Source organism: Dreissena polymorpha, chromosome 2 (genome assembly GCF_020536995.1).
Source record: "Dreissena polymorpha isolate Duluth1 chromosome 2, UMN_Dpol_1.0, whole genome shotgun sequence".
Classification (NCBI taxonomy): domain Eukaryota; kingdom Metazoa; phylum Mollusca; class Bivalvia; order Myida; family Dreissenidae; genus Dreissena; species Dreissena polymorpha.
The window spans coordinates 34321153-34348780 of NC_068356.1; the positions used below are offsets into that span (position 1 = coordinate 34321153).

A 27628-nucleotide genomic window follows, 5' to 3' on the forward strand; every position below is an offset into this window, starting at 1 on the left:
TATTTACACTTAACTGTACAACTTTAATTCTAATTATAAATTTGCTTTGATGTTAGACAGTGGCTTTTGTTTAGAGGGATAATGATCCAAATATCTGTGATAAATTTAAGCTTGTATGATTTAAGTTTGTTGTGTATGCAAGCTTTGTAACTTTTTTTAATTATCAATAGTAAGCACTAGCGCGTTCTATTCATTGAGTTTATTTGATAATAAATTTATGAGTTACTCGAATACTTTTTTATCTTGGTGTTAAAGTGTTTGAGTTAAAATAACAGTCGAGGCGGTAAAAGAAGCTCTGAAGTCAGAACTGAATTATTTACTCCGTTTAAAGGGATCTTTTCACGCTTTGGTAAATTGACAAAATTGAAAAAAGTTGTTTCAGATTCGCAAATTTTCGTTTTGATTATGATATTTGTGAGGAAACAGTAATACTGAACATTTACCATGCTCTAATATAGCCATTATATGCATCTTTTGACGATTTTAAAACCTAAAATTTATAAAGCGTTGCAACGCGAAACGATTGAATAATTTGGAGAGTTCTGTTTTTGTCGTTAAATTTTGCGAAACTACGAAGATTGCTTATATAAGGTATAAAATACATTAAGCATGTGTTCTCGGCGGAATAGCTCAGTACGTAAAGCGTTTTTACTTCAGGACTCTGGCAGGACTCCAGGGGTCACTGGTTCGAAACCTGCTCCGGGCAATGTTCTTTTCCTTTTTTAAATTTTATTCTTGATTTTTTACTGGAGCTTTTACGATCCAATGTTTACATTTATCAATATAAAGCATTTAATGAATAAGTTAAAAAAAATGCCAAAATCTGTGAAAAGGCCCCTTTAACTATGCGGTCCTTCAGCATGGTAGAAATTGTAAACGGTGTATTCAACCGTACAAGCTAATGTACAAATTTAATAAACAGAGAATATATAGGTAGTCCTTAGTGAACATAAACTACCAGCATGACGAGAAATAATCTTAGTAGAATGTTGCAAACGGCGCTAATGAAACTGCTTTGACGGCAGGCAGTGTCTGTCTGTAGTTAAGGTTAATGGTCCCAATTTATGTGATAATTGTAAACGTGTATGATTGACGTTCTTTAAGGATGCACGTTCTGCAACAGTTTCATTTCTTTAGTAAGCAATAGCACGCTCAATTGATTGAGTTTCATTAATAATATATTCACGAGTAACTCGGATACTTGACTTTTTCTTGATGTTATAGTGTTTACGTTAAAATAACAGTCAAAGGCGGTCTAATAAGCTCCTAAGTCAAAACAGCAATATTGAGAGTGAATATTGAGTTGTAAATAGTGTATTCCGCCATACAAGTAAATCATTTTCATAATTAAAACAGGGAATATTTTGGTAGAGTAAATATAAAATACCATCATGAGCAGGAATGAACGAAGCAGTAATTTGCAAAGCGGTTCGGTCTTCACTAATTTTAGCCGCGTTCTGGGAAAACTGGTCTCAATGCATGTGCGTAAAGTGTCGTCCCACAGTCTAATCGGGGACGACACTTTCCGTTTAAATTGTATTTTTTGTTTGAAGGAAGCCTCTTCATAGCGAGAATCCAGTCTAGGCGGAAAGTGTCGTCCCTGATAACCCTGTGCGGACTGCACATGTTAATATGCGACGACTCTCAACGCACATGCATTAAGTCTAGTTTTCCCAGAGCTGATACACACGCTTCTCACCTAGGCGACCCGGGTTAAATCCCCTCAGGTTCGAATCGCCCAAGGCTCAATGCCGTTACCTGCGCATGTGATCTTGATGCGTAATCCTCACAACAGACATGTGGGGTTTTGTCAAAGAAATCGGGTTTCTACCCACAGAACGAGACCCTATTAAAATTACCGGTTAATTACTTAAAGAAAAATGTTTTAAAAACTATTCACAATTCGTCCCAACGTCAGTGAGTCAAGTTATTTCATTATGAAGCATTATTGTAACACACTCCCGGTCCCAATATAAAGCAGCCGCAGGCGCGGAAAGGCTCATAATCTGCGAAATACATCCGTGTGTGTAAATCTTGCAATTGAACGGATGTCTGGTCAGCGACATGTTCGTCGTTCACATTGCATGTGAGATGAGATTGTAGTCAGCGAAATGGACAGGCGGGGTTTCGTTTGGATTTAAATAATACAAATATATTTCGGTTCGGATGGGTCTCATAAGAGTCAATATAAGTGTTTATGTATTCTGACGGTCCACCACGTTTGTAAGACACGGATTGCACAGCTCTACATATTGACAAAGTAATACGGGGCTCTGGGAAGACTATCTGAGATGAACATTTAACAAGTAAGATCTACCAAACCAATACTATTGTAGGCTTGTGTTGTTATGTTGTTTTGTTGTTATTTTCAATTTCAAATCCTATTGAAGGAAGAATCGAGTTTGATCTACCAAGAACATAAATTATTCAAGATTCAGCAGATGGTGTATTATATTAATCGGAAAATGATATTAACAACAGTCCATAAAAAGGTTAAATATGACTGTTATTAATAATTGAATATGATTTACCCGAGTACTCAGGGCCGTATCCAGAAAATTTTGACTGGGGGGCAAACGCGGAGGGTGCGGGAGGAATTGCCCCTCCCGAATATATTTTTTTATTAGACACTGTTCAAGGTGAATTTTAATGCGTATTAAACCCTTATTTTGTGCTATAAATTTAAAAATGAAAATCAAAAACCTTTATTAAGAAATTTTACATATAGTATGACTCTAGAGGAGGTTTGATTTCAAAGAGAAAAATACTATTATGGTTATATGTCAGTAACTGACATATAACCCAGTGGGCACCCAACGTTGCTGCAACGTTGTATTTAGGTTGCATTCAAACGTTGCAGTTTAGTTGTCACAATAGTGTATATGAAAGTTTTCCTGAAGTTTTTTTCCAAACGTTGCTGCAACGTAGTATTAAGGTTGCATTCAAACGCAGTATTTTTAAATATTTATATATTTTTTTTATAAATTATACAAAAAAAAACAAACTTTTCTTCTTCTTTCGAGTATTACGATATGGACACTGTCGAATCCATTTCCTAGAAAGAACCAGTATTTGGTGTGTATGGAGGAGATTATGAGAACGCTCCCCGAGTAGGAATCGCACCTACCAACTCCCGTTCGCTGGGCGGACACCTTATCCATTACACCACCGCGACATTTGAAAGATTCATCAAATTTTGTTGACTTTTTATTTTTGGTTTTTTGGCATAACAAAACTTAAACAATAAATTTTATCCAGCGATTTTGAGTAAAAGTTCATCTTAAGCATCTTTAAATTTAAGCAACTGATCTGTAAAATAAAAATAAAATGAATTTCTAAAATTTACAAGCGATCATATTTTCATTGATGCAATGCAGGAACTGTTTCTTGAAGCAAAATAATTATTTGAAAACAAAGAAGAAAGTATGCATTCCACCTAGCGGCGATACTGAATTCAAGGGTAAAAAACAAGCGGCGCTACTGAATTCAATGGAGAAAATTGCAGAAAAAACTACAGACGCTAAAAGAGTGCACAATTACCTAGAAGCAACGTTGTTGCAACATCCTTCTCAAACGTTCGACCGACGTTTCGCGTGCAACGTTGCAGAATCGTTTGGAAGAGGTTACTAATGCCGCGATCGGTATTATTTTGTATGCAACGTTCTGGAAACGTTCGGTAATGGTTGCCGACTTTGCGACCTAAATACTACGTTTCAGCAACGTTCGTAAAACGTTTGATGCCCACTGGGAACCTACTAGTATTTTCTCTATGAAATCAAACCTCCTCTCAAGTTTCAAAGTAAATTCATAATAAATGTTTTATCATCTGCAACACAGTTTTCACAGCAATTTATCATAAAGTATGACTCTAGAGGAGGTTTGAATTCAAAGAGAAAATTATATTATCGTTCAGACCTACGACCTTCTGTATCAGTTCCATCCATTCGCTGTTTCTCTTCCCTTGGTCAATCAAAAGACGTGTTTAATGTTACACCAACCATCGATAGATCTAATCCCCTTGTGTATCAGGGGCAATAAAACACATATGCGCATTTGTATTGCGGGGAAGTGTATTGTGGGCCCTTTCATGTGAGAAAAAAATGCAGCAGGCCCATTATTAAAAAATCATATGGGGGCGGGCCCCTGGGCCCAGTGCCTGGTACTTATTGATATGACATACAAATCATAGTGGAGATAAGATAAATGTTCTAACATGAAAGGATATTAACAACAATATAGCTGTATTAGAAAAAAACACCAATCAATGGAAACCAGATGACAAACGAAGGCAAAACTTATTATATACTAATATGTTATAAAGTTAACTTCGGAAATATATACAACTGTATGATCTATTAACGGAGAATTACCGTTTTATACGCTACTTAACCAAAGCAGTCTTGTCGATATTTATTTCTCTTTCGTACAGAAAGAGCAAGATTAGACAACTCTGTAAATCAAAATGGCGACCAAAATACAGGAAGCATGCAGTCAGTTCTATGTACTTTTCGGAGATATCGCTACAAACCATTGATTCAACATGGTTACAGTTCCTAAAGATATGACAAAAGCTTTTGCTGAATGTACTGTTTATGACGAAGAAAGCGAGAATAATGAGGCGAGCCTGCCAATTGCGTATAACGAAACTCGACATCTTGATAAGATAGAAGGTTCAAAAAAGGTCACGCAAACATGGAGAATGAAAGAGCGAGTATGTTCAATAACAAATATTTTGTATGCGCAAACACTCATTTTGGTGACATACACCAACTGTGTATATTACTAATAAAAAAATCATGTTGTTTGTATCTTAAATATTTTATGCATTGTTAATTATCACAGGTATAGTTAAAGCACCTCTTCTTGAACCTCAGTTCTTTTCGAACCCTTCATTTGTTTACATTTCATACGCATGTGCGCACACGCACTTTGTCACCGTTTTTTGTGTTGAAGTAATTTGTTTACGCTGACTCACACGTAGCGGCAAATCAACGAAAATGCGTCAAAAACCTGTAGAATAAGTAGATTAATCATAAAACACGTAAAAATCATAGTATTCCTGAATGCTTTGTAGCTTGTATTCCTGAATGCTTTGTAGCTCGACTATTATATCCTCCAATTACCGTAAGTCGACCGGTTAAGGAAACAAGTAAAAGAATTTCTGAATTTACGCAACAAAATGCAGCAATATACTATTTACTTTCAGAGATTTATTTAATTCCCGTTAAATCAATGTAAATAATGATTATTTACAGCATGTTTTACTACGCAAAGCCGATAGTTTCATACACACTACAAGAACATTAACCTACGCGCGTTGTTTACCTTAAGTCAATTCGTCACATCCGGGAAAGGGACAGCACTCTAGTGGTAATGGATTAGGCCAACTAAACTTAAAACTTTGCTTCTCTGAACAATTTTAACACGAACTAAAACAGTAAATATATATTAAATATGTTTTCAATATTTTATAAATACAATTGAACAAGTTATTTTCACTTTTCTTAAGAACAATTGTCACTCTTCTTTAGCACAGCATGGGCACATAAATGTTGCACCTCTTCTGATTACTTTAATTTCTGTACAAAATGACAGGTGTACCCAGTGGTTGCAGGCTCAATTGTCACACTGTGCCCATTTTACAAAAATTATTGAAGCACTGTGCCTGACAGCTTCAGGGGAAAATCGTTTGCACTGGCAACACAAGTCCTCTTCATTTTCAGTGTCACTACTGTCAGAAATGGTGTTCACTTTAGAGGGACCAGGCTGGGGAGATGAATTGTGGGCCTCATTACTGGTAGCTTTCTTAGTTTTGTTTGGTTTATTCTTGTTTTGTTTATCTGTATGTACCGTCATTTGTTTCAAGACCTCGCCTGATATTTCTTTACCGGCCACTATTTTGCTCATTGTATTTCTAGCTTTAGCCAAATTTCCACTTTTTGTTTTCTTTAATGTTCTTTCTTTCTGTGCAAACATGTCTACACCATCAACTTGTATCCCACCTTCAACAGTTTTCTGGCTGTCTGAAGTTTCTGTCTCGGTGTGCTGAAAAACTTCAGCTGGGATAAGACATTGGCTGGGGACAGCGTCTTCATTAAACGGGTATATGCCTGCACGGCGAAATGATGAAGTAAGGTTTTCAGCAGACATTGACTTCATGTATGCCTTTGATGCGACCTCACACACATTGTAGCGTGTAATGACAGCTGATGTTTGGCGCATTAGTCGATGACAGAGGCTGTCATACATCTTCTGGAACGGTCCAAAGCAGCCGATATCTAAAGGTTGAAGGATATGGCTGCAATGAGGGGGAAGGACAAATATGATGATGTTGTGTTCCAGAGCCCATCCTGTCAAACCAACTGACACATGTGATTTGTGGCCATCAAGTATCAGTAGTTTCTTCTGGTCACTAGATCCTGGGGTGAACTTCAGGAAATGCTGCTCTAAGTAGGAGCGAAAAACGCAACCATTGGACCATCCGGTCTCGCTTACTGTACCATTAGAGCCTGGAGCTGCACCATTCAACAAGTCAGGTTTCATTCGTTGGCCTGGGAAAATGTAAAATGGGGGTATAGCTTGACCTGCTGCATTACCGCATCCAATTATTGTGATTGTCTGCCCTTTTCCTGAAGTGACAGATGAAGGACAGTAATCAGCACCGGCTACGATGAATGGTGGTTTGTGATTAACTGTTACCCCTTTTTCATCAATGTTGTAGATCAGGTGGGGCTTATTAGTCATTTCATATTTTGTTAATGTTTCTTTGAGGTTGTGATAAAAATTCCCTTGAGGCCATTTTAGCTCGAGCATGATCAAGGGCTCTTGGTTTGAGAACTTTGAGTTCTGGCCAGCGCTTTAAAAACCCATAAATCCACTTTAGAGACAGGGGGTTATCCTTCGTTCTTTTACCCAGCTGAACAGCGTAGTCAGATGCAATGTCTATACACTCTTTCCTGGTATACCCATAGCCATATTCAGCCATTTGTTTGAAATGTTCAACCATTTTTTTTTCTTCATAGCTAAACAAAGGCAAAGCTCCTGCAGACATAATGTTAACATTGACCCTTCCAGCATTTCTATCTCTTAGAGTGGTTTTTGGGACGTTGAACAAGGCAGTCGCTTTTCTTATAGAGACACCATCTTGTTTTACTAGCTTGTAAGCATTTGATAAAGCTGTTGGGGAGTACAATCTGTGTTTCTTTGTCTGTTTAAGTCGTTTTTGGATAAGCCTTAAAAGAAAAAAAGTAAAAAAAGATCACCATTATGAAGAGGTCTGAAAACCAATTTAATAAAAAAAACTTTGCCTTAAATTTACTACAATTTACTACTATTTCCGATATGAAGCGCTGTCAATGAAAGTGTTATGTTAAGATCGTCTGCTACACATTTCAATTTTTGTGGGAATTTAATAAAGAGGACCAATAAAAGGTATGGGATATAGATAAATTTGTGTAATTTTAGTTAAATTTTTATTTTGAAATGCAATTTTACCTGTTTTTTCCTCATTTTGTTTTTATTTGTTTTTGTTTATAAGCGTAGTTATGTCACTTCATCAAAATACTCGGAGCGCTTGCGTGTGACGTCATCCAAATGGCCGCGTTCTTAATGTAAACAAAGTGGTCGAAATTAGGTCATGGTCGACTTACGGTAATCGTACGATATATAAAATATATATAGTGGAGCTATCCTACTCTACCCGGCGTCTGCGTTTGCGTTAGCATGCAAATGTTAAAGTTTACGTACTACCCCAATTATTTTCATTGTCACTTGACAGATTGCTTTCATATTTTGCATACTTGTTTACCAACATGACCCCAACCTATAAACAAGAGCAGACAACTCTATCAAGCATTTTGTCATAATTATGGCCCCTTTTCCACTTAGAATATGCAGCAAATGTTGAAGTTTTCATACTACCCCATTTATTTTCATTGTCCCTTGACATATTGCTTTCATATTTTGCATACTTGTTTACCAATATCACCCCAACCTATAAACAAGAGCAGACAACTCTATCAAGCATTTTGTCATAATTATTGCCCCTTTTATACTTAGAATATGCATATTATAGATAAATCTATGTTAAAGTTTGCGTATTACCCCAAATATTTCCTATATCCTTTGACATATTGCTTTTATATGTTGCATACTTGTTTACCAACATGATCCCAACCAATAAACAAGAGCAGACCACTGTATCAAGCATTTTGACATAATTATGGCCCCTTTTACACTGAGATAATTGAACATTTTGCTTAAATTGCCATAACTTCTTTATTTTTGATCACATTTTATTATTACTTTGACAAAACAACACTTACCTGAAAAATTTCATAAATTTACTTTGAATACCAACAACATTTACTTTAAAATGATTATGTAATGAATTTGTAGATGAAGACCGTCAGTGTGGCTCTAGTTCTTTGCCTCAATGTTGGAGTTGATCCACCTGATGTAGTTAAAACCTCACCATGTGCCAGACTAGAGTGTTGGATAGGTAACGTGAGATTGAGTGCCTATATTACCATGTTTATTCATATATTTTACCATATTTTGTATGTTCAAGTTGCAACATTACAAAAAAACTGGTCATATTGGCAAAAAAAAACCTCCCATCCAAAAAAAATAATCTGAAAATTCAGCCTCTTTTCTGTCAATAAGAAAGCAAACCACTTGACAATGGGTTGAGAAAAGGGCAGATTCATCAGATATATAATCCATTGTAAGTATAAGTCTGACCTGTACATTTTGCCTCTGTTTTTGAACATATTAAGAACTTGACTTATCCAGCTTGTCTACGTTGTCTCTTGTTTTATTTTTAGCACGTCTAAATGGCGATCAATTTTGTTAATATATATATCCACACTTTAAAAACAACTTGCTGAAAATTTTCTTTTATTGCAACTATTTTTTCTGGTCTTAAATGCATGTTCAAGAAGATATTGGTAACTTGTTGTAGTTTACTATTTTTGGTGTAATTAATGATAGGGCATTAATATTGCAACTTTAAGTACCACTTGCTATTTAAAGTATGTTCAATGTTAAGGTCATTATTTACTTGTAGATTACTTGTGTATGTTAAAGTTAGCGTGCCTACAAATCACAAGTCTATTATGTAGACCCACTGGCCCAGAGTCCTCAGAAGGCCCTAGAGGCTATTGGGGGCAACTTGCAGAAGCAGTATGAGCGCTGGCAGCCGCGCGCCCGCTACAAGCAGACCCTCGACCCTACAGTGGAGGAGGTGAAGAAGCTGTGTACATCTCTCCGCAGAAATGCCAAGGTAACACGAGTCTTACTCTGGGAAAACTGGGCTTTATGCATGTGTGTCTTGTTCTGAGAAAACTGGGCTCAGGGGTGTGATTTTTCCGCAATCCGCGGATTTCCGCGGATCGGGTTGTCCAGGAGGTCACTTCTGAGATTCGCGTAAATTCGTTTTAAAAAATGTGGGGGAGAGGGGCTACCACCGATTCCGCGGACGTATTTCATAAGCGGCCCGAAATATCGGTGGCCTGCGAAATCTCTCCGCATTTTACACTGGTAGATTCTGCCTAAGCATTTTTAAAACGAGCGATATAATTGGCTGTCGTTTCCCAATCTTCCAATTAAAATCGTTTTCTTAAAATGCGCTCTGCTTATTTGTTTGCAAATGGCGCCGTTGTGAAGAGAACATTAAGATTATTGAAATGACAAATATTAATCGAATAAACGACTGACATCACCTAGTCTGATAGGAATAATGAAATGTGTTTGTAAAAAAAGAGATTACGTTTTAGATACAAGCAACACATATTTTGTTAAGAAATGTGCCAACTGAATTTGTGTCACGGAAACCAGTGTTTGCAAATTGGAGTTTAGTCTACTCGCGAAGTCAAACAATTTAGAAGAGTATCGTTCGAACATGGAAATAGACAAACATGATTTGATTTCTATGTCTGTGGGTCTGTGTATAATCAGATTCATATGCATATTCTGCTTTATTATGTTTGTCACGCTGTTCAGTTAACTGAAATAGCGTTGAACTGAGTGAAGATGTGAAATGCAAGATATTGAAAGGTAAACAAATTAAATATATTAATTTAACTCAGTTAACACATCATTTAAACAAGAAGAACACTTAAGTGTGTTTGTTTATATTTAGTCCATTAACTGTAATTAAATACATTGAAAACTGCTGCTATTGAACACAAGAAATACTTACTTAACTGTTTACTTTGCATCCTCAGTATATTAAATGTGAAGTTTAACAGGTTTTTTATAAAGAATTATTATTCTGAAGTTCAAGAAGTTATTTATTTTAATGTCTGTTTTCAAGTTTGTCATTGCGTTATGCGCGCCATTCGCGTAGTCAAAATCAGTCGACAGAATTTTCCTCCCCTCTGACTTTGCTTCAATCACACCCCGGGGGCTTAATTCATGTGCACAGGCTAATCAGGGACGACACTTTCCGCTTTAATGGTTTTTTTAGTTTCCAGGATGTCCCTCCTTACCGAAGATCAAGTTAAGGCGGAAAGTGTCGACCCTGATTAGCCTGTGCATTTTGCACAGGCTAACACAGGACTACACTTTCCGTGCGTTAGGCCCTGTTTTATTAATCAGACTTGGTTAGCTAGGTCTCAATTGGTAAGCTGGATCTCAGTTTGGTCATATAACTTGGGTTGTGGGGATTTCTCATGACATTCTTTCCACAGCCATTCTGCCCCAACTCTGATTCAAGCAGGGCAGTTGTCAGTTACTGGGTGGATTATGTGCATTTAGTATTGATAAACCATCTTACCTGGGAAAAGTGGAAGTAGGTAAACTTGCTGTTGTATTATGACTGAAATACTATTCGAAACTATCAAAGCTTACTGTCAACTGTGTTTGTTGGACTTGATACTAGGTGGGCATGATTGTAAATCCTATTTCATATGATAGTCAATTGCATACTGCTTTATGTGCTTAACATTCAATTGCTGAATAATACTAACATTGTGTTATTATGATTATCCTTAAGCAAGTCGGCTCTATTGAATCATTAATGTATTGAGTATTTGGTGGAAAAATTTGATGTGAATTTTTTTGTGTGTGTAGATTTGCTGGAGTGTAGATTAGACATGGTTTATCCCAGGGCAACTATGATAAGACTATGTCATAAAGATACAAATGGTTCTTTCAGCTTGTTAGAAGAGGACAATACAAATTACAAGTGTAAAATGTTCTTACTTTCTGAGTGATTTCATGCTCAATGTTGAATCATGCCAGCCTTACACCATACATTTTGTCTGCTTTCAGGATGAGCGTGTTTTGTTTCATTACAATGGCCATGGTGTTCCCAAGCCAACAAGCAATGGTGAAATATGGGTGTTTAATAAGGTAAGCTATGTTAAATTGTATTTTAAATCTATTCACTGGTACATACATTCCAATTAATGTAAGTAATTTACTCTCTGTGGGAGTAAATAAGCTGAAATTCCAAAGGGAGGATGTAGTAAACTTATGAAAATTACCTACAGATCAGAAGGAACTATTTATTTTATTGCAGTTTCCTTAAAGTTCTCATTTGATTAAATAAGCCAAAGGGTATGAACATTTTTTAGTATTTTACCAAAATATTTATTTTCAACCTGTATTATTTACTGTAAATGTAACAAAAAACGCCTTAATGGAAGGTTTGTATAACATGTTAGCATGGCAGTATTATCTGTGGTGACTAACTGTGCTCCCAAATTTAGATTCCTTGAAGATCAAAAGACCACAGTCCAAATTTTAGTTGTAATCACCTGAAATTTGCTTTAAAAAAACTGATTAACTTAGGATGGTTGTTTATAGGGTTTATTTAACACATTTAATAGTTGTATTATACTGTTAATTTTTCAGAGTTATACCCAGTACATACCTCTGTCAATATATGATCTACAGACGTGGATGGGCAGTCCGTCTATATATGTGTACGACTGTTCACATGCAGGAGTCATTGTAGACTGCTTCAAGTCCTTCCTGCTGCAGAGGGAGCAAGAGTCAGCCGTATGTCCACACAGTTTGTTAACCCTTAACCTTTCACATACCCAATTTAACTTGTTAGTAGTCCATTAAAAATCAAATTAAATTAAAAACCTATTTTACTGAATTCAAGTTTTAAAGCATTAATTGCGAACCCTATAATACTGATGAACAGTACTTTATGAAGATTTTATGTATAAATGCATTACAATGAACTGTTGTGGTCTTTATGTAAAAATTAAATTATTGTTTAAAAAGTAAAAAAAAGATGTTGTTCAAAATAGGAAATTTGACATGCAGATGAGAAAATAATCACATGTATACTGGGATTTTTTAACCAGGTTTTCCGAAGGAAATAACTGGTTATTAGATTGGCTAATGTCGGCGGGCGGAACAAGCTTGTCCGGGCAAAAACTTTGACGTTCATTGTGAGATTTTAAAATCATTTGGCACATTTGTTTACCATCATTAGACGGTGTGTCGCACAAAAGAATTACGTCGATATCTCGAAGGTTAAGCCTTAAGGTCACTTTTTTAGTTCAAAGGTCGAAAATGGCCATAAATGAGCTTGTCCAGGCTATAACTATGTCATTCATTGTGAGATTTTAAAATCATTTGGCACATTTGTTCATCATCATTGGACGGTGTGTCACACGAAAGAATTACGTCAATATCTCCAAGGTTAAGGTCGCCACGACTAAAAATAGATTTATTTTTAAACAAAGGTGCTTAATTATATATAATCAGTTCAGTTTGAGTTGTCTCCCTTTATCAGACTTTTTTTTCAAATTGAAAACCTGGTTTTGTGACAATTTTGTTCCTTGTTCAGACTTCACTAAAAATATTTAAATGTAAATGTGCGTATTGCCACCCAAATACAGACGGTAATCAGAGAATTGCTGGTTTCCATTTCTCGCTCTTCGATAGATCTTGTATGGATATTGGGCATAAAGTTCTTTCTGTTACCATTATCTTCCTACAGCTTATTCAAGTAGAGCAGTGGTAATTTACATGCATATGTATGTGCAACTACTAATGGTAAATCAGCTTACCTTGGACAATGTGAGTTGGTCAACTGATTCCATTGATATGACTGAAATAATGTTGAAAATGGCAAAAACACAACAAAACAAAAAGTTACCACTCCGCAATATTTTAGGTTATTGAACAAAGTCTTTTTTAACTGTTGCTCCATTTATGTTGGATCACTATCAGTTCACAACTGGGGTCTATTCTGGCCTAATTCTTTGGAAAAAGAAAGTTTTGTACAAGATTAGCCTGTGTAGTCGCAGGCTTATCTGAGACAACACTTTCCGCGTAAAGCGGATTTTTGCTGAAAAATACCTCCTTAAAAACAAAAATTCCCATAAAAGCAGAAATAGTTGTTCCTGATTTGCCTGTGTGGAAAAAGTAGATACATTTAGTGCAGTTTTCCCATAGCAAGTCTTATTTTGTGCAGGTGGTGAATGGCAAGTCTCACTCATCAGTTACCACAGTGTGCTACAACAAGCAGTGTATCCAGCTGGCGGCCTGTGGGCCCACAGAGTTGCTGCCCATGAACCCTGACCTGCCCGCCGACCTCTTTACCTCCTGTCTCACCACGCCCATCAAAATAGCCCTCATGTGGTATAATAGACTTTCTTCATTCATTTTTGCTTGAAATAAATATTAACTCAATGGCATAATAACAATGCTGTCTTAACGAAATAAGCAAATACAAATTTGTTGCTCAACATTTGTCCGGACAAGGTCAACTTGAATTTGGTAATATAACTGAGTTGAAGTTGGTAATATTACTAAATGATAGATGTGATCAGTTTGAACCTGATATTTCAGGTATGTTCTACAGAATACTAGCAAGTTGGTGCCCGGTCTCACACAGGATATGGTGGACAAGTATGTAGCCAATAGAATATATTTATGTTTTGCGTGCAGTCGATCAAATTGAAAAAAGTTAGTTTATGTGTGATCCCTATATAATTAGAAATAATTACAAATTGATTGATAAAATCTATGCTTTGGTGTACTTAAAAATCATGTATCAATAATTTGAAATGGAACAAAAACATGTTCTTGGCAATTAAAATAAAAAATCAACAATAATATTACAGTTAAACATGTAGATTTAGTCAATGCAAACATCTTTTTGTAAAAAAAAATGTAGTTAAAAAACACACAAAAACAGTATGTTTAGATAAATTGTTATTTTATATCATTTTTATGCCCCCTTTCCAAGAAAAGGGGGCATATAGTTTTCGCACTGTCCGTCAGTCAGTCTGTCAGTCTGTCTGTCAGTCTGTCTGTCAGTCTGTCTGTCTGTCAGTCTGTCACACTTTTCGTGTCCGCTCTCTAATTCGAATAATTTTCATCCGATCTTTACGAAACTTGGTCAAAAGTTGTATCTAGACAATATCTAGGTCAAGTTCGAATATGGGTCATGCCGGGTCAAAAACTAGGTCACGGGGTCGAAAAAAACAAATCCAAGGGAAGTAATAAGCTTAAAATGGACAGAATTATCTGACCTGCCAAATTATATATTTTTGTTAAATTAATCAAAGCGGCGCAGTAGGCAGCATTGTGTTTCTGACAATCATGGTAAAAGGTCAAGGTCATCCTTCAAGGTCTAAGGTCAAAACTACAAATCCAAGGGAAGTAATAAGCTTTAAAGGGAGATGATTTCTATACCTGCCAAATGATAAATAGAAATTTTATTTCAATGCTGCGCAGTAGGGGGTATTGTGTTTCTGACGATCATACTCTTTCATGACATGAGTTATTGACATTTTAGAGTACCAGGTCAATTGAATGACAGGCAGACAATGCTGGGAGAGTTGAACTGGATATTTACAGCAATCACAGACACCATAGCCTGGAACACTCTACCTAGAGGTCACTGGTTTAATCACATTTTTGAGCCATGTTCTGAGAAAACTGGGCTTAATGCATGTTGGTAAAGTATCGTCCCAGATTATCCTGTGCAGTCCGCACGGGATAATCTGGGATAACTTTTTCCCTTTTTATAGAATTTTTGGTTTAAAGAAAATCTCTCCTGAAAAGAAATCCATTATAGTTGGAAATGTTTGTCCCTAATTAGCCTGTGTGGACTGCATAGGCTAATCTAGAATAAGACTTTACGCACATGCATTTAGCCCTGTTTTCCCAGAACAAGGCTCATTTAAATTTACATGTTATGGATTGAATGAATTGTATAAAGCAGATATTGCTGAAGTGATTGCAGTTTAAAAGTTTGCATAGTGCTATTTGTTATGTTATTGGGGTTTCTTTAATGCTTTAATTGTTTGTATCAGTTTAAAACCTAGTGCTTTTTAGTATATGATTCGATCAAGCATTTTTATAATCAATAATAGGATCCATATTCTTGGAGTAATTGACTTGTGTAGAATGCTGAAAGTAGTATTAGTTGTCAAAAGTCCAGGGTAAATTTAATAAATAACTGTCAATAATTACCCACTTCATAATGCATAAATAAGAAGTATGTAAGTGTAGGCCACTCGATTTATCAATATCAAGTGTTCATGTTTGTTAAGCCATAATGGGAGCACTTAACTATTAGATAACTGACATATGAAATCTTGAAGTTTGTATTGATGAGTCAGACTTACATGTTCTGATTGAACAACATTTCCATTTTCATCCAACTATCTGTGGCTCATTATAAATGGATGTATTGTAATGTTTGAATACTAAGTTTAATGATCAATTCTTACTTTTATCAAGCACTGAACGGATATTCTTTATTATTAAATATTAATTTATGAATACATGACTGGTGATGGACAGAAGGCAGTGGAATAAAAAATCTTGCTATGAAAGACAAAATGAAAGTTACAATGATCTTACATCGTGCAAGAATCTCAAGCACCTGAAAGGCCCATGTTAACGCATCAAGACTGGATCTTTGACTCGTACGGTGGTGTATTGTCCAACTTTAATTTTGAATATTGTATTTTTCATTTCAGATTTGTTCCAAAGACTGTTCAGGCAGGATTTGTTGGTGGCTAGTCTGTTTCGTAACTTCCTGCTATCTGAGAGGATAATGAGGTCGTACAACTGCACCCCGATATCATCCCCCAAACTTCCACCCACATACCAGCATCCCATGTGGTGTGTATTGAACTTCAGTTGAGCTGCGCTCTAGAAGGCCATGCATGTTCTCAAAGTGTCACTTTCTGCCTATACAGGCTTTAGGCTGAGAAGAAACTTTTTTTAAAGGAAAAAATTCATAAAAGCAGAAGGTTTCGTCCCTGAGTAGCCTGTGCGGACTTTGATTTTTGCACTTTACGAGCATTTATTAGGACCCGTTCTCCCAGAGATTGGCTCATTAACATCACTGAGTAATGATTTGTAATTAATTATTAGCATATTCATGAAAGTGTTTGACACGAGATATTCAATGAGAAAATATACAGTAGTAAGGCTGGATAATGTGGAAAAAACTTGTTAATATAATAATTGTTGCTTTTATACTAGATAAACAAACTTTCAATTCCAACATTACCCATTTCTATACATTCGATGTATTTACCATCTCCCGCTCAGATGCTAAGCAAAAAGGGCTAAATGCAACCAGCATAAAACCAGAACAGCCTGCATGTAACTTTCTGTCTGTTCAGGTTTTATGCTGTTTGCCTCTCATCACTATCAAATTTAATATAGGTCATTAAGTTAATTTGAATTTCTAAGCAACTAGAAACGCGTCAAAATGTGTAACTGAGTGGTAAAGGGTCACAACAGTTTACACTTGTCTATCTATTCCGCTGTTCAAAATCAGAAATCCTCGAATGTACTTGTCCAATGAAGTCGTTTTTCCAAAAGATTGAATGTAAAATGATCGTACCATTATTGTGAGAATAATTCGATTAATAACTTTTAATCTGAGATCCCGACATCAACTATTTTCATGTGTTTGAACTTGCTCATGTGTCCTGCTATTCAGGGAAGCCTGGGACCTTGCGCTGGACCTGAGTCTGCGCCAGCTGCCACGCCTACTGGAGGACGAGTGCTTCCAGCACAGCCCGTTCTTCACGGAGCAGCTCACTGCGTTCGACGTATGGCTCAAGTACGGCGCCGAGACGCGTGCGCCGCCTGAACAGCTGCCCATTGTGCTGCAGGTGCTGCTGAGCCAGGTGCACAGGCTGCGCGCGCTGGAGCTGCTCAAGAGGTTCTTGGACCTCGGGCCTTGGGCTGTCAGCCTGGTAAGGGGACGCCATGAGATGTTCAGTGTTGTTTTGTCAGATTTTGCCCCATTCCCAATGTTAAAAGCAAGTATTTTTCCCAAATGACTGCAAACAATTCTTTATTGAAGGTTACAAAAAAATAATAAAAATAAAATAAATAATTTTGTATTAATTTTAATCTCACCATTTAGTTCATCTCCTAACCAGCTCTTTCAGTATGTCCTACTAAACATTATAAAAACAACAAAAAACACCAATTTGCTAATATAAGTCAAAACATTTTTAACAGATTGCACTGTTTAACCATTGGAATTGGCTTTAAAATAACAAGATGCAGTAAAAAAATAATATCAATTAGGAAATAAATGTTACCATAGATACTTAACTTAATAGAGTAGATATAGTCAAGGAAAATACGGAATGAAGCCCAAAGGTACTTTCACCCTATGTATTATCCTACCTGAGGCGCAGATATGTGTATACCATCTGTTACAACAATATTTTTATGCCCTCTTTCGAAGAAAAGTGGGTATATAGATTTCGCACTGTCCGTCTGTCAGTCTGTCACACTTTTCATGTCCGCTCTATAATATAAGACAATATCTAGGTCAAGTTCGAATAACGGTAATGCCATGTCAAAAACTAGGTCACGGGGTCGAAAACAAATTCAAGGGAAGTAATAAGCTTTAAATGGACATAATTATCTGACCTGCCAAATTATATATTTTTGTTAAATAAATCAAAGCTGTGCAGTAGGCGGCATTGTGTTCAGGTCGGACCTCAAAGACCTCGTGAAGAGGCCGGTAGGACCTGTAAATAAACTCTGATTTAAAAAAAAAAAAAAAAAGGCGGCATTGTGATTCTGACATACACATCGTGGTAAAGGGAGATATTATTCAATATTGAACATAGCAACTTGATATTTGGCATGCATGTGTATCTCATTGAGCTGCACATTTTGAGTGGTGAATCTACAGTCACGGTAGTAGCTTTTAATTATTAGCTACGAAAAATAGAGATTTGTTTGAGACAATTATTTTCAAGGGAAGTAATTTATATAATTATAAATCTCAGATTATATATTTCCTTACCAAGAATTTAAGTTCTTTTCACAGTTACTGTACATATTTTTTATTTTGATTATTTATAACTCAAATTATTGATTTGTCAAAGGTTTTTTTTAAATGATATAACTATCATTTCTTTTCTGTACTAATTTGTGAATGATAGGGTTCATTACTTACCTGTGGACTTATGTCAATAGATACATGATGAAACTCTGGCTATGATCTCTTTGATAAACCACAGGCCTTGGTTGTCAGTGATGGCTGACTTGGTCATTTTTGACTGTCTACAGACAAAATCCAAGGGAAGTAATAAGCTTTAAAGGGAAATGATTTCTATACCTGCCAAATGATAAAGAGAAATTTTATTTCAAAGCGGCGGCAGTAGGGGGCATTGTATTCCTGACGAACACATCCCTTGTTTGTGTCAGTAAACTAGTATATCATTTAAATGCCGAATTATTGAAGTTGATTATTCACAGAAATGTGCATTTTTGTTTATTCAATCTTAATTGAAATTTGCTTGTCCATTCAGATTTTCTTATAATAATAAATTAGGAACAGTTCTCCCTGTGTATCAATAGAGTCTTATCCCACAATTCACTGTAATGAAGTGGCAAGCATGGTGAATCCGTTTATTTGCATAAAAAACATTTTTTTTTATAAATGTATTCTTAAACACATTTGTCATTACAATTTTTCCAGAATCTTCTTTAATTATGTCCCCGGTAGGGTTGCATATAGCAGTTGAACTGTCAGTCCGTTTGTCTGTCAGTCCGTTTGTCTGTCTGTCTGTCTGTCTGTGTGTCCATCTGAAAACTTAAACATTGGCCATAACTTTTGCAATATTGAAGATAGCAACTTGATATTTGGCATGCATGTGTATCTCATGAAGCTGCACATTTTGAGTGGTGAAAGGTCAAGGTCATCCTTCAAGGTTAAAAGTAACAAAATACAATCCAAGGGAAGTAATAAGCTTTAAAAGGGAGATAATTTCTAAACCTGCTAAATGATATATTGAAATTTTATAGTGTTTTTTTTATGTGATAATGCCACGAGTTAAAAAGTTCCTGGCAATTGTAAAAAAAAAGATTTTAAACTAAAAAATGACTTGTTTAAATTGAACTGTCTCATAAGACAAGACATAATTGCGGTACCTTTGTTATTGTTGTGATGTTTTTCTGGAGCTTCAATATTGTGTTTCACAGGCGCTGTCTGTGGGGATATTTCCGTACGTGCTGAAATTATTGCAGAGCAATGCAAGAGAGCTACGACCATTGTTAGTGTTCATCTGGGCGAAAATACTTTCTGTGGACAGTGTAAGCTTCCTTAAAGATGTTTTAGATAATTGTGATACATACATTTTTTTTGGGGAATAAAGGGAGTTAATGCATGTGCATTAAGTGTTGTCCTAGATTAGCCTGTGCATTTCCCAAAGGCTTATTATGGATTACACTTTCTGCTTAATCAGGATTTTTGCTAAGAATAGACTTCCTTGAACCAAAAATTACCTTTTAGCCGAAAGCGTTGGTTTCAAATATGCTGTTCAATATTTATATGTGTGATGAAATTTAATTTTGCTTATGTAATTTGCTGGTCTTTACAGATTTATAGCAATATTCTTTTTTTTAAATCAGTTCCATTTAGGGATTTAGGTTTATACTGGAATCACAATGGATGTCTGGCTGTCTGTCTCTTCAGAGACACACTGTTGTCTGCAGACCTTCTTTGGCACTTTTCAATGTACAATTTTCAAACAAGCGAAAAATGTTGTCCCTGATTAGCCTGTGCAAATTACACAGGCTAATTCAAGTCGACAGTTTTTGCACGTGCATTAAGCCAAGTTTTTCCAGAAAAGGGCATATAAAGTGCTGGTGTGTGTTTCAGTCATGTCAGGTGGACCTTGTGAAGGACAACGGACACAAATACTTCCTGAATGTGCTGGGAGATCAGTACATGCCGGTAGGTATCATGTATTATATGCCTAGTAGTGAAATGTTTCAGTGAGATAAAGCCTTCTATCACTCACTGTGTTGATACTTGCTTACAGATCATGTTATAATATTGAAAAAGAAACCACCAAGTGTCCTGTATCTATTTGTTGTTGGTACCAGAGTGAGGTGTGAGAAATAAACATTTCTTAATTAAATGCTAGATTCCTTCATATATTTGTTGTTTCAGTTGTGTTTAAATATTAAAGTTAAGTTCCATGGTGTAAAGTCTGTACATTCTTAAAAAGATACTCTTATCTTTGTAGAAACTTAAGAATGTGATTTTCTTGTTTTTATATTTCAGTCGGAGCAGAAAACTATGGCTGTGTTTGTGTTAGCCATGATGGTGAATGAATACAGACAAGGACAGGTAGAAACACCAGTGTTGAATAATTCTTAATAGTTATTAATTTATATTGTATTTGCTTTAGGATAATTTTAACTTAAATGTGACATCACGTGTTACTTCCTATTGATGAAAACTGTAGAATACCATAAATAATTAAATAATAAACACATATTAGTTATGAGGTAATGAAAATTATACATGTGAGCCTTCCTCTGGGATATTCAGGCTTAATGCATGTGCATAAAGGGTCATCCTAGATTAGCCTGTGCAGTTTGCACATGAGATTAGCCTGTGCAGTTTGCACATGAGATTACCCTGTGCAGTTTGCACATGAGATTAGCCTGTGCAGTTTGCACATGAGATTAGCCTGTGCAGTTTGCACATGAGATTAGCCTGTGCAGTTTGCACATGAGATTAGCCTGTGCAGTTTGCACATGAGATTACCCTGTGCAGTTTGCACATGAGATTACCCTGTGCAGTTTGCACATGAGATTAGCCTGTGCAGTTTGCACATGAGATTAGCCTGTGCAGTTTGCACATGAGATTAGCCTGTGCAGTTTGCACATGAGATTACCCTGTGCAGTTTGCACATGAGATTAGCTTGTGCAGTTTGCACATGAGATTAGCCTGTGCAGTTTGCACATGAGATTACCCTGTGCAGTTTGCACATGAGATTAGCCTGTGCAGTTTGCACATGAGATTAGCTTGTGCAGTTTGCACATGAGATTAGCCTGTGCAGTTTGCACATGAGATTAGCCTGTGCAGTTTGCACATGAGATTACCCTGTGCAGTTTGCACATGAGATTAGCCTGTGCAGTTTGCACATGAGATTAGCTTGTGCAGTTTGCACATGAGATTAGCCTGTGCAGTTTGCACATGAGATTAGCCTGTGCAGTTTGCACATGAGATTAGCCTGTGCAGTTTGCACATGAGATTAGCCTGTGCAGTTTGCACATGCGAATCAGGGACAACACTTTTAACGAAAAATACAATAAAAGCTGACATTTTTCACACATGCATTTAACACCATTTTCACAGAGCAAGGCTCATGAAGATCAATGTGCCCTTATAGTGTTTCTATGACTACAGGAGGCCGCACTGCAAGGCAATGTGATCTCTATCTGCCTGGAGCAGCTTTCAGACACCAGTGCCCTGCTCCGCAAGTGGCTGGGGCTTTGCCTGGCCAAGGTGTGGACCAACTTTGACAGCGCCCGCTGGTGCGGTGTTCGCGACAGCGCCCACGAGAAACTGTACAAGCTGCTGACTGATCCAGAGCCCGAGGTGTGTGTTAAAACCTGGGTACTGCTGTGGGAAAACGGGGCTTAATGCAGGTGTATAAAGTGTCTTCCCAGATAGCTTGTGCACTCCACGCAGGCTAATTAGGGACGACACTTTCCGCTTTCTTGGAATTTTTCTCGTTTAAAGGAAGTCTCTCAAACCAAAATCCAATCTAGGTGCAAAGTGTTGTCCCGGATTAGCCTGTGCAAATTGCGCAGGTTAATCTAGGACGACACTTTATGATCATGCATTAAGCTTTGTTTTCCTAAGGTGATTCACATGTTGTTTCCTGTATCCTCTCATTCTCTGTTGCTAATACAATAAACCTGAACATATATCAGGATAATGTCAGACTCTCCTCAATTCCAAAGCCATTGATCTGCTGGTGATCTATTTTGATATATTTATAACTGGTTGTAATTAACTAGCCTTTTCTTCTTGTCATTTATCTCAAGAGCTTTTTGTAAATGAATCAGTTGTATGCATGCAATTATTCTTTTCCAAAGGCAACATAGCATTTCTTTGTTCTGTTTTCTGCATAATTTTGTGAAAATAGTTTTCTATTGCCTTGCATGTTGACCATAGGAATCCATGTTTTGGAAAACGGGGTTTTATGCATGTGCACAGGCTAATCAGGGATGACACTTTCTGCTTTAACACAAATTGCCACAAGAATGGAAAGTGTCCTAACTGATTACTGTTTGTGGACTGCTCTGGCTAACCTAGGACACACTTAACGCTCAAGCATTATGGTTGTGTATGGTTGGCAGGTGCGTGCGGCAGCTGTGTACGCTCTGGGAATGTTCATCAGTAATGTCAGTGAGAAGAGCGACCACGCTACCAGTATTGACCTGGGGGTCGGCATGCGTCTGGTGCAGGTCGCCAGTGATGGGAGTCCACTCGTACGCAAGGTAGTCATTCTCATCTCTTGTATTAAAATATCTGAAACATTTTGGTAAATTTGTATGCTCCCCGAAATATTTTCGGTGACGCATATAGTTGCCAGTTTGTAGTTCCTTCGTTCCTTCCTTCGTTCCTTCCTTCGTTCCTTCCTTCGTTCCTTCCTTCGTTCCTTCCTTCGTTCCTTCCTTCGTCCTTCCTTCGTTCCTTCTTTCGTTCCTTCCTTCGTTCCTTCCTTCGTTCCTTCCTTCGTTCCTTCCTTCGTTCCTTCCTTCGTTCCTTCCTTCGTTCCTTCCTTCGTTCCTTCCTTCGTTCCTTCCTTCGTTCCTTCCTTCGTTCCTTCCTTCGTTCCTTCCGTCTTCCTGTTCCTTCCTTCTTCCTTCCTTCCTTCCTTCCTTCCTTCCTTCCTTCCTTCCTTCCTTCCTTCCTCCTTCCTTCCTTCCTTCCTCCTTCCTTCCTTCCTTCCTTCCTTCCTTCCTTCCTTCCTTCCTTTCCTTCCTTCCTTCCTTCCTTCCTTCCTTCCTTCCTTCCTTCCTTCCTTCCTCTTCCTTCCTTCCTTCTCCTCCCTCCCTCCCTCCCTCCCTCCCTCCCTCCCTCCCTCCCTCCCTCCCTCCCTCCCTCCCTCCCTCCCTCCCTTCCTTCACACTTTTGTACTTTGCTTCTGAGTGAGAAAGAGTTAAAGTCTCTATAACGCTCAAAATCAACGAAAATTTCGTTAAGTATTTCGTAAAATAAAGTAAACACCTTAACAATCTGTGTTCCTTATAGCAATAGCCAAAATTTCAACGCTAGATGTGGTATGATTACATAGATTTTTGTAGATACAAAATGCTCGTTTTTATTTATTTGTGGCCACAATTAATTCCCGCGAATATATCTATTCATACGACACACGAACAGTGTTCATGTGTCGTATGAATAGATATGCAATACAATAATAAAAACGAGCATTTTGTATCTACAAACATCTATTTCACCAGACCACATCAGGCGTTGAAATTTCGGCAATTGCCATAAGGAACACTGATTTTTAATTGGTTAAGTTTATTTTATGAACAATTGTACGAAATGTTCGTTGATTTTGAGTAGTAATGCTACTTTAAGAGTATCGAAAACAAACTGGTATAAATAACTATATTTCAAGCTAAGTATTAGCTTACCGTAATACACTCACATATATTAGAAGTTTAACATAATTACCACTGTTTCAAGTTCAATATTTTTACAAAGTCAGTTTTAAGTCAGTTTTAATAAATATTCTGGTATATTAAATTGATTTTTATTTATAGTTAAGCCTTACTTTTAAAGACTCACATATTTTGTCTGTTTATTGACTTAACACATTTTCATTATTTGATGTTGCTTGTTTCCCAATTTCCCACAGGAGCTTGTTGTAGCCTACAGTGGTCTAGTACAGCATTTTGAGGTCCACTTTGCCGCGGCAGCGGCTCAGCAAATGGATGATGAGAAACAAAGGGAGAGAACTGCAGCTGTTGTGACGGGAGAGACAGTGGGTGGGTGGAATCTTGTAGCCCCTGGTATCCCAGGTAGTCCTTCCACACTTTATGTCATGCTAGGTCATGTCACGCCTTGTCAGCTTCTTTTTTTAGCGAGGCTGTTTTTGGAGAAAACCCGAGCTATTGTCATAGCCAGCTCGTCGTTGGCCGTCCGCCGTAGGCGTAGTGCTAAAACCTTAACATGGGCCATAACTTTTTAAATATTGAAGATAGCACCTTGATATTTGGCATGCATGTGTATCTCATGGAGCTGCACATTTTGAGTGGTAACATTTCAAGGTGAACATCATCCTTCAAGGTCTAAGGTCGAAAAAACAAAGTCAAGGGAAGTAATAAGCTTTAAATGGACATAGTTATCTGACCTGCCCATGTATATATTTTTGTTAAATAAATCAAAGCGGCGCAGTAGGCGGCATTGTGTTTCTGACAAACAAATTGTGGTAAAAGGTCAAGGTCAAGCTCATCCTTTACTGTCTACGGTAAAAAATACAGATTTAAGGGAAGTAATAAGCTTTAAAAAGGGAGAAAATTATTAAATATTGAACATAGCCACTTAATATATTTGGCATGTATGTGTATCTCATGGAGCTGCACATTTTGAGTGGTGAATCTGCAGTCACGGTAGTGGCTTTTAATTATTTGCTACTAAAAATAGAGATTTGTTACAGACAATTATTTTCAAGGGAAGTAATTTATATAATTATAAATCTCATATTATATATTTCCTTACCAAGAATTGAAGTTCTTTTCACAGTTACTGTACAGATTTATTATTTTGATTATTTATAACCCAAATTATTGATTTGTCAAATTTTTTTTTTAATGATATAATGATAATTTCTTTGATGTTCATTACATACCTGTGGACTTATGTCCATAGATACATGATCAACTCTGGCTATGATCTCTTTTAATTCACAGGCCTTGGTTGTCAGTGATGTCTGTCATGGTCATAATTGCATGTGAGACCCTCCCCAAGGTCAATGTCACTGTGACCTCTAAAAAAAAATTAAAAAATTCTGATAAGCTTTCGCAGCCGAGCGTGGCACCCATTATGCAGTGCTCTTGTTTTTAAATGACCTCGTTTTGATAGAAGCAAACTGCTAGTTTTTCTTTATACTCCAAATGTCAACTAAATTATTATATTTAATTATTTTTTAAACAAATAAGCAGCGTTTATTCACAAACACTTTTTGTTAATTACATTAAACTGTGATTTTTATCGAGTAATTTGTGTACATAGTTGTTGACATGGCATTCTTGCATGTTGATTCTAAAATTAACTGTTATATATCACAATTATTAGGCCATCTTGTGTAGTCTCTAACCCTTCAGCATATACCCCAACCAAAATCCATTCCTGTGTTGTGTGTATGTGGAGGCATCCTTGGCCTCATGCGGTTGTATTTTGCTTCTTTCATTGCAAAATTATTCTTTTAACATATTAATATTTCTATTGAATACTTCTATCAGTTGATGATACTAATTTGTACTACATCTTCACAAAATTTTACTTTAACTTGTTCAAAAATTGTTCTTTGTCCTGATGCCTTGACCTGTTTTTATTTTAAACATTTAAAAAAAACAAAAACTTTGTAGTGATTCTCTTGGTTTTGTAAATATTGAATTTGAATATCATATATTTTTTAGATATATAGTATTCACCTAGATACAAAAGTCAAACATTTAAGTTGGTAACCATGGTTTCATCTCTTGATTTTTTGGTGGAATATCATTGTTAAATGTAGTTGACGTGCAGTGAACTGCACCATAGTTTGTGTTACTTATTAAAGGAATCCTGCAGCTGGGATTATACCCTCAGTGGTTACCCTTTGTCCTTAACATACGCGAATAGGCTCCATGTCTGGCCTTGATAACATGCACAAGCTACTGTTAAAATAACTGAGTACTTTGGTTTTCACTTGTATTTTGCTGCATGTTCTACATTTCATGCTAAGATATTTTGATCATTTGTAGGCAACATGTTAGTTAGTGCATGCTACACAATGTTCTGTACACATTTTAATTCTGTTTATTTTATCTGAAATACAAATTTTATCCAAAATGAATTAATTTATTAAAAGAACCATTTTTTGTCCAAAGTAGCATGGCATATAGCAGTCATATTGTCCGTCCATCTGTCTGTCCGGCATCCATTTTTTTATTAAATGCTTTCAGATGTTGACCTGACTTTTGGTGTTTGAGTCTACCTGCATGTTAATGGATCAAATTTAAGTTTCATTCTGGTCCATTGATTTTTGACCAATTTGTGGGCCTTTTCTCTAGAATTACAGTTTTCTGTTTTTTTTCATAAACGCTTGCATATATTGACCTTATTTTTTTATTAGCTCACCAAATTGCTCAGGTGAGCTTTTGTGACTGGTCTTTGTCCGTCTGTCCGTCCGTCGTCCACATTTGGTTTGTAAACACTCTAGAGGCCACATTTCATGTCCGATCTTCATGAAACTGGATCAGAAGATTTGTCCCAATGATATCTCAATCAAGATCGAAACTGGGTCATGCTGGGTCAAAAACTAGGTCACTAGGTAAAAAAAAAAGAAACACCTTGTAAACACATTAGAAGTCACATTTCATGCCCAATCTTCATGTAACTTTGTCAAAATGTTTGCCTTAATGATATGTTGGTCGAGTTCAAAAGTGGTTCCGGTCAGTTTTCCTAATTTGGCTATAGAGAAACCTTGTCAACACTCTAGAAGTCACAATTTCTGCCCAATCATCATGAAAGTTGGTCAAAACATTGGTTTTATTGATATCTCGAACGAGTTCGAAAATGGTCCAGATCGGTGAAAAAACATGGCCGCCAGTGTGCGGGGAATTTTTCTCTATATGTATAAAGTGAAAACATGTGAACACTTTAGAAGTCACATTTTTGGCCCAATTTTCATGAAATTTGGTCTGAACATTTGTATCCTTGATATGAGAGTTGAGTTCGAAAATGATTCCGGTCAGTTGAATAACATGGCTGCCGGAGGGGGGGGGGGGGGCAGTTTTCCTTATTTGGCTATATAGAAACCTTGTAAACACTCTAGAAGTCACAATTTTTGCCCAGTCATGAAAGTTAGTCTAAACATTGGTTTTATTGATATCTCGGACGAGTTTGAAAATGGTCCAGATCGGTGAATAAAAACATGGCCGCCAGTGGGCGGGGCATTTTTCTCAATATGTATATAGTGAAAACATGTGAACACTCTAGAAGTCTCATTTTTGGACTAATTTTCATGAAATTTGGTCAGAACATTTGTATCATTGATATGAGAGTTGAGTTCGAAAATGGTTCCGGTCAGTTGAATAACATGGCTGCCGGGGGGGGGGGGGGGCAGTTTTCTTA

The 27628-nt window shown here is 36.8% G+C and overlaps 1 protein-coding gene across 4 annotated transcripts in view; it reads left to right on the plus strand.

Annotated features, from left to right (window-relative positions):
• The first annotated feature begins 4453 nt into the window (after window positions 1–4453).
• The window catches only part of LOC127866545 (regulatory-associated protein of mTOR-like), a 44111-nt gene continuing 20936 nt past the window's right edge, over window positions 4454–27628 (plus strand). For 2 of the 4 annotated variants that reach the window (XM_052407156.1, XM_052407158.1), the window contains exons 1-16: window positions 4454–4711; window positions 8398–8500; window positions 9123–9283; window positions 11275–11355; window positions 11860–12006; window positions 13442–13608; window positions 13819–13878; window positions 14771–14871; window positions 15963–16107; window positions 16940–17198; window positions 19453–19563; window positions 20132–20206; window positions 20540–20605; window positions 21674–21865; window positions 22633–22773; window positions 24147–24309. In XM_052407156.1, the coding sequence (XP_052263116.1) occupies window positions 4541–4711; window positions 8398–8500; window positions 9123–9283; window positions 11275–11355; window positions 11860–12006; window positions 13442–13608; window positions 13819–13878; window positions 14771–14871; window positions 15963–16107; window positions 16940–17198; window positions 19453–19563; window positions 20132–20206; window positions 20540–20605; window positions 21674–21865; window positions 22633–22773; window positions 24147–24309 (2143 nt within the window). In that variant the 5' untranslated portion in view covers window positions 4454–4540. The remainder of the gene's footprint in view (window positions 4712–8397; window positions 8501–9122; window positions 9284–11274; window positions 11356–11859; window positions 12007–13441; window positions 13609–13818; window positions 13879–14770; window positions 14872–15962; window positions 16108–16939; window positions 17199–19452; window positions 19564–20131; window positions 20207–20539; window positions 20606–21673; window positions 21866–22632; window positions 22774–24146; window positions 24310–27628) is intronic. The other 2 variants (XM_052407157.1, XM_052407159.1) reach the window with 1 other exon arrangement.